General features: G+C 34.8%; 1 protein-coding gene across 1 annotated transcript; it reads right to left on the minus strand.

Annotated features, from left to right (window-relative positions):
• Positions 1 to 4755: 4755 nt before the first annotated feature.
• Positions 4756 to 5700, minus strand: LOC118842404 (olfactory receptor 2AG1-like). Its single transcript, XM_036749933.1, has one exon. It carries the CDS (start codon positions 5698 to 5700, stop codon positions 4756 to 4758), a length of 945 nt encoding a protein of 314 aa, XP_036605828.1.
• Positions 5701 to 10570: the final 4870 nt, after the last annotated feature.

Below are 10570 nucleotides of genomic sequence, written 5' to 3' on the forward strand. Positions count from 1 at the left end.
CTAATACATACTGACCGAGGGACCCTAAGTAAGGCATGTAATTTCTTAGTGTCTCTGATTCCTCTCCAACACTAGAAATTGTGGAACAGGCGCTGACCTTCATTGGTCGATTAGGGTTTTTTCATTGTTAGAGTTAAAAGTCACATCCATTCTCCCCTCACAAAAGAAAAAAACTCTTTCTTGAAACAAATAATGCTCTGATAAATATCCTAATTTATTGATGCTTTTTTTCTTTTTTTAATTTTATTTTAGACTCAAGGGCCAGAACACAAATACAGAATAGAGAAAAAAACCAAAAACATACCATAAACTTAAATACAAAGAAAGGAAAAAAAGCCTGTCATGTACATAGCAGAACATAAGAGAGGATCCAAAATTTGTAACAATAGATTTTCATTTCAAGAAAGTATGTATGATAAATAATACAACTTGTGTTGAGAATTGTCTGTCTTTGCTTCCTTGTGAGTTTTCTTTTGTTCTTTGCTGTGCACTTCTTTACTTTGTTCTTTTTTCCCCTCACCCCACCCCCCAGAAGTCTATAGTTTAGATATGTTTCTTGATAGGTATAGATGTATACATACATATATACATATATAGATATATACATATATAGATATATACTTTCCCAAACATACTCTACTCCTGATCTTTGTTTTTATGTTTGTGCATATCTCATTTCCTATCCCTCTTGCCTCCTCTACTTTACTTCTACCTGCTATCTTGACTTCACATTATTTGCCTACCCCCTTCCAAGGATCCCTCCCCTATCCTCCCATTTCCATAAATCTAAACGCTCTTCTCTACCCCCTTTTGCCCATTTTCTCATTCTCCCCCCTAAAGATCCCTCCCTTTTCCTCTCCCCCCTCTCTAAGCCCATACCATTTTATTTCTTCTAAATTTGAAGACTTTTAGACTTTTCTAAAGATATATTGTTCCCTCTTAAACCCATTCCCGATGAAAGTAGGTTTTCAGAACTACCAGCCGTCCTCCCCCATCTAATTCCTCTGTATCCTTTCTTCCCCTTGCACCTCATTTGTATAAAAGTTATTCTTTTTAGCTGTTCCTAAATGATTTTACTTTTAAAATTCATATTGTAGTCAGGTTTACCCCCATCTTTATTGTGAGCTCACCAATTATAAATAAGAATCTTAGACATACATTTTAAATTTTACATTCTATAAAAGGTAAGCAGTCTGTCCTTATAAATCCCTTATAATCAGCCTTTGGTATATACCTTATGTTTCTCTTGGTTCTTGTATGTTGAATCTTCTATTAAGTTCAGGATTTTTTTTATAAAGTCTTGAAAGTCTGAGAGTTTATCAAACATCCATTTTTTTTCATTCAAAATAATACTTAAGTTTGCAGGGTATGATATTTTCAGCCAGAGCCCCAGGTCTTTTGCTCTTCTATATGTTGTGTTCCAAGACCTGTGGTCCCTAAGGTCTCTTCTGCTAGGTCTTGTGTAATTCTAATTGTATCAGTCTCATATTTAAATTGTTTTAATCTTGATTTTTTAATATTTTATCTTTGAGTTGGGGGTTTCAGAATTTAACTATGATATCCCTGTGAGTTTTGTTTTGTAAGGGATAAAGCCTATTTCATAAACTTTCCTTTATTATTACTGCTTTGATAAGATTGTCACATGGCTGTTGATAATTTTCATGACTTCTTTGGAAAATTATTTGTTCATATCCTTTGACTACTATACTATTAGAGTAAGTAAGTTCTTTTGTCTTATACATTTGTGCTAATTACCTAAATCTTTTGAATTTTGAACTTTTATCAGAGATGCTGAAAATATTTTTACCCAAATCCATAATTTCTCTTCTTATTCTAGCTATAGCGAGTCTGTTGGTGTTAAAGCGCTATAATTTTCATGAATTAAATCATTTATTTTAAATTGTGTCCTTTCCTTTATCCCTTATCTGGTTGTCAGTTCTTCCCCCACCAAAATTGTGATTTGGATATGAGAATCACTTAAAAAGAGCTTTAGAAAGAACCTTCTCTATTTCCATTCTTCTCTCATGTTTAACAATGTGACACATAGATCATTTATCTATTTGCAATGTATTGCAGTATTAAGTGCACAAGGTTGAGCAAACCCAATTTTCATGTCAAACTGCTTTCAACTTTTCCAACAGGTCTTGTCAAATAAAGGGTATCTCATCCTGCCATTTGTGTTCTAGGACTTAACATTGAGCCACTGTGTTGATTTATATATAGGCCTTGGTTATTCTAATCTACTCATCCATTTTTTGATATTTGGACCAGAACTAATTAATTATTTGACCATTGCTTATTAATTACTAATAATTCTTTATAACCTGAGATCTGGCATTGATATTACCTTTTTATTTCTATATTTTTGCCACTTTTCTTGAAATGTTTAATCTTTTATTATAATTCATGCACAATATTGATATAAAGGGTTTTTCTTTTAATGAGCACTAGAAAGTACCCCCTTGGTAATTTGACTACAAGTACTACTAAATCTGTAAAAAATATGTATCGTCTCTTTTATTATATTGGTACGACACAACCACAAACATTAATTGTGACTCCAAATATTTAGGCTTTCATTTGTTTTAATAAACAGTATTTGTAATTTGGTTAAATAAGTCATACTTGGATTTTAGTTGCTTAACTCCTAGATCAATGAATTATACAGCTATTTTAATTGGAATTTCTTCATATTTGTCTTCTCATTTTGCTAATGTTAAGAAATTCTAATAACTTTGTGAACTTACACTACAACATACTTTGCTAAACCTTTTAATTATCTTGATTGTTTTTACCTTAAAATTTTCTCTATATTTTACTGTCTGTAAAATAATTACAAAGTTCTGCCTTATAGAATTAATTGTGCTAATGGATTTATTAGGAATAAAATATAGATTGGCTCCAGGATTTCGATTTCACCTGGATAGGGAACTCTCTGCTGAGGAAATCTCTTCTACCAAATCAGGTTAGCACCTTCTCTGCTATTAGTCTGCTCCGCTTCTAGAGCTTTCTCTCAGAAATTACCTTGAATATACCCTATATATACATATTTATTTGCTTATTGTCACTCTCATTATGATGGAAGCTCCTGTTTTTAACTTTAATAGCAACCCAGGAACAAAAATGCTTTTGTTATTCCCATTTTACAGAAAAAGAAAGAGTCAAGTGACTTTCCCAAGGTCAAACACCTAGTATGTATCTGAGGCTGGATTTTAACTCAGATCTTGACTCCAGATCTGATGGTCATTCTACTGTCCTTGAAAGATATTTTACTGACCTTGGAAGGAGAGGGAAAATGCCACAGGTTTGGCCTAACAGGGAAACTTGCTCTAGGCTCTCCATTACAGTGGTATTTCAAACTAAAAAATAAAAATAAAAAAGAGACTTGAATTCTTTAAAACTACTTTATGGACTCACATAGCTCCAAGTAGCAGCTATGTGAAGTACTTTTATAGTGTATAGCACAACTAAATACGAACTTCTCTGAGAAATACAGGACTTTATATTTACTGAATATGGACAGTACCTCCCTCCCATCCCCTTAATGATACCAGACATCTAACTTTGACTTCTAACTGCAGCTCCCAAATGTCGCTCAAACAACTCTCTAAGCCAAGCTCTATTTTTATATTGTGACAGATCTGTATTCTCACTGATTAACCTATCCATGCCTATCCATCTTGTATAATTCATTTTATGTCCTTCTATAAATCTTGGACAGGAGGTTTACCTATTTGATTGTTTGTTTTTAATTTCTTGACATTGCACAGACATCAATATAACAATGTCTGTAGGTTATTCCTTGCTGTCATGATGGAACTGCCCATATATTTCTTGTCATTCATTCCTCCTTGTATCACTTTTCACACTGTGTCTTCTGAAAAGTTCTCAATTTGTAGCATGTAGCTTCCTGTTTATACCCATTACACTACTCTCTATTGCTCAGTGGGGTGACCCTTGATATTATTTAAATATTTTCCTTTTTTTTTCTTTTTTTTTTGGAGGGGGGAAGGGAGGACAATTTAAATTAAGTGACTTGCCCAAGGTCACACAGCTAGTAAGTGTGTCAAATGTCTGAGGTCAGATTTGAACTCTGGTCCTCCTGACTCCAGGGCCAGTTCTCTACACACTGTGCCACCTAGCTGCTCCAATATTATTTAATAAATGTAAAAACTCATTAATATAATTGGTCAAGAGTTAATTTCCCTGGAAACAATGGATTTACCCTTCCTTGACACCTTCAAGCAAAAGCTGAATGGACTCGGGGGAAAGTAATTATACAGAGGATGCTATTCACATAGGTGATTGCTGAGCTGTTATTTGTGATCTTTGAAAATCATGATGATTGAGAGAAGTATCATGAGACCAAAGGGGGACAAAATTTATGTTAGTTTTCAAAATTAGGAAACTGTATTCTTCAAGCTATAGGCTGCAGATTTTGAATACAATTCCATAAAAAATTCCGGAATGCATTATGAAGGGAGAGTTTTGTTATGTGGGCACAATTATTTCCAGGAATTAGAGAAGTCAAATATTTTATACCTCTCTAGAATTCCCTTATGTTGCCCCTTATATAAAAGGCCCCTCACATCCTGAATGACCTCATATATGGAATATGGCAGTGTTGAAGAATAAAAAGGGAAATTTGATTATGGTATGCCATGAAACATTCCAGAGAGGTGGAAATGAGCCTAGAGAGAATTTGCCAGCTACTAGCTCTGAGCTAGAAGATCAAGCAAAGGCCTGTCTAGGGATCTACAATTTTACCTCAGAGGGGCATTTCTGTAGCAACTTCTTCAGGGCTTCCACTACATCCTTGTTCCTCAGGCTATAGATCAGCGGGTTCAGGGCTGGAGTAATATTGGTATAGAACAGGGAAAGGATGTTATCCTGCTGAGGGCTGTGGTAAGCACTGGGCAAGACATACATGAACACAGCAGGTCCATAGAAGAGCCCAACTACTGTCAGATGGGATGAGCAGGTAAGGAGAGCTTTCTTTCTCCTTTGTGTTGAGGGCATGTGGAACACAGCAGTTAAAACTAGGGTATAGGAAGCAAGGATAAAAGAGAGGGGGATGAGGAGAAATGTCACACCCATTGTGTATACCATGAACTGGTACTTTGTGGTGTCAGCACATGCCAGCTTCAGCAAAGGAGGGATTTCACAAAGCAGGTGGCTTATCACCCTGGATCTGCAGAAAGGGAAGTGCATAGAGTATATGGTGTGCACAAGGGCATTCATGGATGCCAGAATCCACGATGTGGCCACCATGGACCAGCAAACTTTTGGTCTCATGAAGACCATATAGTTCAGGGGATGTTGAATGGCTACATAGCGGTCATATGCCATGAAGACCAACAGGGTATCTTCAGCACTTCCAATTATCAATATCAGAAACATCTGAAATCCACAGCCTGAAAAAGAGATGGTACTCTGTCCACACAAGTAATCCACGAGTGTTTTGGGAGAGATGACAGTTGTAAGCAGCAGATCCGTAAGTGAGAGCTGGCTGAGCAAGAAGTACATGGGTACATGAAGCCTCTTGTCCACAGCAATCAAAAGGAGCAGGAGGCCATTGCTGATCAAAGCCACCAGGTAGAGGAATGCAATTATGGCACAAACAAGTCCAGGATACTTACTGTCCTGGAGAATTCCAATGAGCAAGAAACTGTTCTCTAAGGTGGTGTTCCAGAGTTCCATTGCACAAGATCTTTTTTTCCTGGATCAAAACAGAGAGATAAGTACATAGACCCAACAAATCCAGACATACTATAAATGCATGCTGTTACAGGCCAATAAAAGTCAGTGGGTGGTAAGTCAATAAGGTGACAGCCTTTTTATCAGCCAATTGGACTCATGGCAACAATTATTGAGCTTACTTTCTGATAAAAGTATTTCTTCTCCAACAATTGACAAAGATGACCACCAAATTGAGCCAAATAAAAAGTGATGATTAATGTTACAATATGTATGTAAATAGAAACCTCTAAACATTAGAGTATAAACCCACATAAAATCCATTACACTTTTTAGGGTAATGTGAAGGGGTAATTCTTTTAGATTTTCTTCATAATTTTACTTTTACTTAGATTTTTAAAAATTCTTGCATGCATTTGTAAGTTTTATTGTTTTCTGCCTAAAGATAATTGATTTATATAGATTGTATAGATTTATATAATTTATAATACATTTACAATTATGAAGGTCAAGTTGGCAGGAATATTTGGATGAATTTTGAAGAGGAGTAGTAAAGTGAAGAAAACTGATTAGATACAATTAGGATTCTATTTGTTTCTGTCCTATAATGTTATAAATTTATGCTTTTGTGTTGCATTCATCTTATTTTCTTTTTCTTTTCCCCTAAAAGTCCAAATGGTTTGAATTTTTCTGAGGATGGGGCAGGAAGAGTGACAATTGTGAGAGAAAAGGCAATGAAGTTAAGGGCCAGAGAGAAAAGGTTTCCAGGATCAGTGATGGCAGCAGCATCCTTTTTGCTAGTGCTTTCTGCCAAGTCTACTTGTCCTACTTCATGATGGATTACCTGCAGTTTGAAAATGTTGCATATCTCTGATAATGACAAAAATGCCAGGACTGAGTTCTATGTCCAGTGAATGAGCAGGAACCCCAAGTCAAGCTAGAATATAAATCTATAAACTCCACATTTCCACCTATTCCTCTGGAGTAATACTTTCCATTTAGTGGTTTGCTGACATCTTGGGTATGTTTGGAAATGGTTCATTGGGTTCACACCATAAATTCTCTAAAGGCTCTTTAAGCAGGTAATAATTGACCAATTTTGTTGCAAACGTTTTTCTGCTGTTCCAACAAGCATGCATATGTTTGAACCTTTATAGGTTTATGTTTATTTCTGCAGTGATTTAAAACTGTTATGATTATGTTCACAATAATTTTGGTTTTTTGTGCAACGATTACCTCAAATTTCACCCCTTCTGACCAAATGCAACATTTCTCCCCATTTCACAACCTGTTATCCAATTATTTCCAAACTACCACAAGGGTTAAACAACTTTCAAGTCATTTTTTAACTAAGGATATTATTTGTATTAAATAAAATTTATAAAATATATTTAATATGATGTTTTGCAGGTTGTAGAATGAATATTAGGTCTTGCTAAATCACTTTTAATTTTTATAGAATGTTTCATATAATTTATCTGTAATTATTTTATAAATAATTTTATATTTAAAAATTTCAATTTACTGACAGAGTAATTTTTTATAATTTATGAATACAATTATATAGTGAAAATTTTAATTTATAGTTTTTGGGCAAAAGTTATTATAATCACTGTGAGCACTTAATGAACATTTTGAGTAGCATATTAAGTTATCCCAGTGATTCACAACATATTTTGTGGTTGTTGAAAGGGTTTGCAGAACAAAATACCTTGGGAACAACTGTTCTGGAATCTTGAGCATTGAGTGGGCATTATTTTCCTCCCTAAAAGGGAGGTTAGACAAGTTCAAACTATAAATGTTCTAGAACTCTTTTGTCCAGATTGATTTTATGTCTGGGGGTTTGTGGGGAGACTTCTAGGGCTCTGGAGAGAGAGCATCAATCTTACAGTTGCTCAATAAATGAATATATTTTAATTATGCGTTGCAATATTATTAAACACTGTTTCTTTGTATACATATTTATGTATACACACACATGAGTCAACTCCATTGTGTAAAGTTGTCTTGGATTAATGTTCAATAAAACATAGCTAGATCAAGTGAAGAAGACAGGATTGAAGGGGGAGGCAGAAAAGTCCATCAATTTTTATTGGATTGTTTCACAGATCCAAATACTTCTTGACAATGAGTTGGTCAGCTGCCCTATGGATAGAAGCAGTGTTGAAAGAAAGAAAAAGGTTTGTGACTCTCTGTAAGACTAAGAAATCACTGGTAAAATCTTCTACCCACAGGTCATGTACAAGTCTCAAGGCTGAGTGGCTATCAATGACACCTGTGACTAAGTGAGTCTGCATCTGATGCAGAATTAAGGTATAAAGTTATTGTAAGAGAAATGCAAAGAAATATCTGTATATAATTAAACAATTTGCTTTCAGCTTGTGGGTCAGCTTCTCTTTATGCTGGCTTAAAATCCAGGAAAGAATATATTTGCATTGCAAATGAAAAGTAGTTGAGAAGACTGCATCATTCTATCGACAGAAAAATTGCAAGGCTCACCTTGATAAATTAGGTATTACTCGGGAGGTCATCCCTCCTCCAATAATCCCTCACATCAGTGTGTATGTGTGTGTATATGTATGTATATATATATGTTAAACAGATAGCTTTCCGCAACATTTAGTCACAAGATTTGTCCCAAAGTATAAAAGACTGGAATAGCCTAATTTTGCAACTACTTTCTGGGATTATGGCATGTTTGTGTTCCTACCAGTATAAAATAGCAGCTATGTGTGCACATTTTATAGGTTGGACTCTATTCTGAAAAAGAAAGTGAAAGTGCTATTGTAATATATCTCTACTTTCAATTTTCAGTGATAATAAAGCATTCTTTGAAAGAGTAGCAGTGAATTTATGATTCAGAAGATTGTTTGTGAATCATACCAAGATATGATTGTGTTTTTCAGCATGGATGTTCTGAACTATATGTATATAATGAGGTATATATTTAGAGACAAAGGTAATGTTTTTCTTTCTTTTTTCTTTTCTTTTCTTTCTTAGGAAAGAGCATTGCTTCAATAAAAGAAAGTAGACACTCGAGGAAGGAAAAATAAGTTCTAATCAGTACTAGGAGATTTGAGAATAGAACTTTATAAAGAAGAAAAGAATCACTTAATTTTTGGAACTAAATAATAGAATTTAAAATAAAAAAGGTAGGAACAGGAGGGAAGTGTTAGCATAAATCTACTAATCTGCTTGCTAAGTCCAATATAGCAATAAGAATAGAAAAGAGAATACTTCTCAGGAGAAAATATCAAATAAGGAATCCAGCAATAAAATAAAGTGCCCAAAATGTCTACATACACTAAGCAGAAAGAATGGACAATAAACAGGGTAAAATAGATCCCAACTCATGTAGAAAATTTGACCTTGTTGGTTCAATTGTGATTAGTTGAGATTAAGTAATTATGATACTTCATTGATGATACTTCTGAAAGTATTCACCATATTCACAATCAACAGAAGGGTTAAAAGAGGCAGAGAAAAGGCATTGCACATTAAGAAGTTATATCCCTATGAAGATATGTAAGATCCTGGCAGTTGGGGGGAGGAAATATTATATAGAACAACTAGGTGAGGGTCATTGGAAGGACCATCAGAGCTGACATTGTTGTAGAAATATAATTCAAATAAACCAAACATAAGGAATAATTAGAAAAAAAGTTTGGGAATCAGATCACAAACATGGCATGGTGGTATGATGTTAGGGTATGATGGCAGGGAATTTAAAATACCTGGATAATGGATAGGGATGTCTGCCAAAACTGAGCTTGAGAAATTTATGCTTTGATTAAACAAAATGTTTTGTTCTTTAAATGGAAGTGGAGTTGACAAGAAACTGAGAATCGAATGACTTTGCTGGGCCTGATTTTTACTATGATGAGTAAGTGATTGCTCAAGTGGATATAATGGGAATTTTGAAGTTTGTGATGGAGAAGAAAAGAAATACCATGAATACTGTGATTTGTACCACATATTTTAGGAGAGAAGAAAAGATAGGCAAGATTTAATGGCTTAATATTATAACATTCAGCTGCTACTTGGTGCAGTTGATAGACTTGTTGTGTGGAAGATCTGAGTTAAAAACTTGCAAAAGACATTTACAGTTTCAGAGCCCATGATAAGTCACTTAATTCCCTTAATCTCAGTCTCCTCTTCTGTAAAATGATAATGATAATAGAACCTACCTCACAGTGTTGAGGAAGATCAAAGAGATACTATGTGCATCTACATCTACATCTATGTCCATATACATAGATATAGATACATCTATCTATCTGCATTGATATAGACATAGATCGACACACACTACATGCAGCACTGCATAAATCTAAAATTGTTATATAAATGACAACTATTATGATGATGATGATTTCAAGGACTATTGGCTTTAGTGGGATGGTAACATTGCCAAGATCAAGTACACAATCATCTTTTTTGTGCAGCTAAAGTTGGGTGAAGAAGTAGATCATATCAAATGAGTATTTTGAGGAAAAGGAAAGTTAGAGTGGTTGAGACAGTATCAACATGTATGTTGACATACCCTAGTATGAGAGAAAGACTAAAATGTAGGCACTAAACTCATTCTGGCAAGAAGGGAAGTGTTTTGGATACCTTTTGCCAATGCTTACCAGAATTTTGATTGGGAGGTAGATATGGTTTGAGTGAACCTCAGAGGAGGAGAGATTAAGTTAGGGATGTAGAGGAAGTGCCTCAAAGTGGTAATAAGGAACAAGGAGTACTGCCCTACTTGGATCAGTGAAGTGAGGGAATGAAAGAAAATAAAGCTGGTGTTGGAAAGGGAGGGCAGGGGTTGTGTGTTATTAGAGAGGGGATAGATGTCATTGAGAGCAGAGAGATGGAAAGAATGAGA

This window comes from Trichosurus vulpecula, chromosome 3 (assembly GCF_011100635.1).
Source record: "Trichosurus vulpecula isolate mTriVul1 chromosome 3, mTriVul1.pri, whole genome shotgun sequence".
Taxonomy (NCBI): Eukaryota; Metazoa; Chordata; class Mammalia; order Diprotodontia; family Phalangeridae; genus Trichosurus; species Trichosurus vulpecula.

Bases quoted from the DNA above. Each gene is read 5' to 3' on its own strand.
- LOC118842404 (XM_036749933.1), bottom strand. From the start codon at position 5,700: ATGGAACTCTGGAACACCACCTTAGAGAACAGTTTCTTGCTCATTGGA.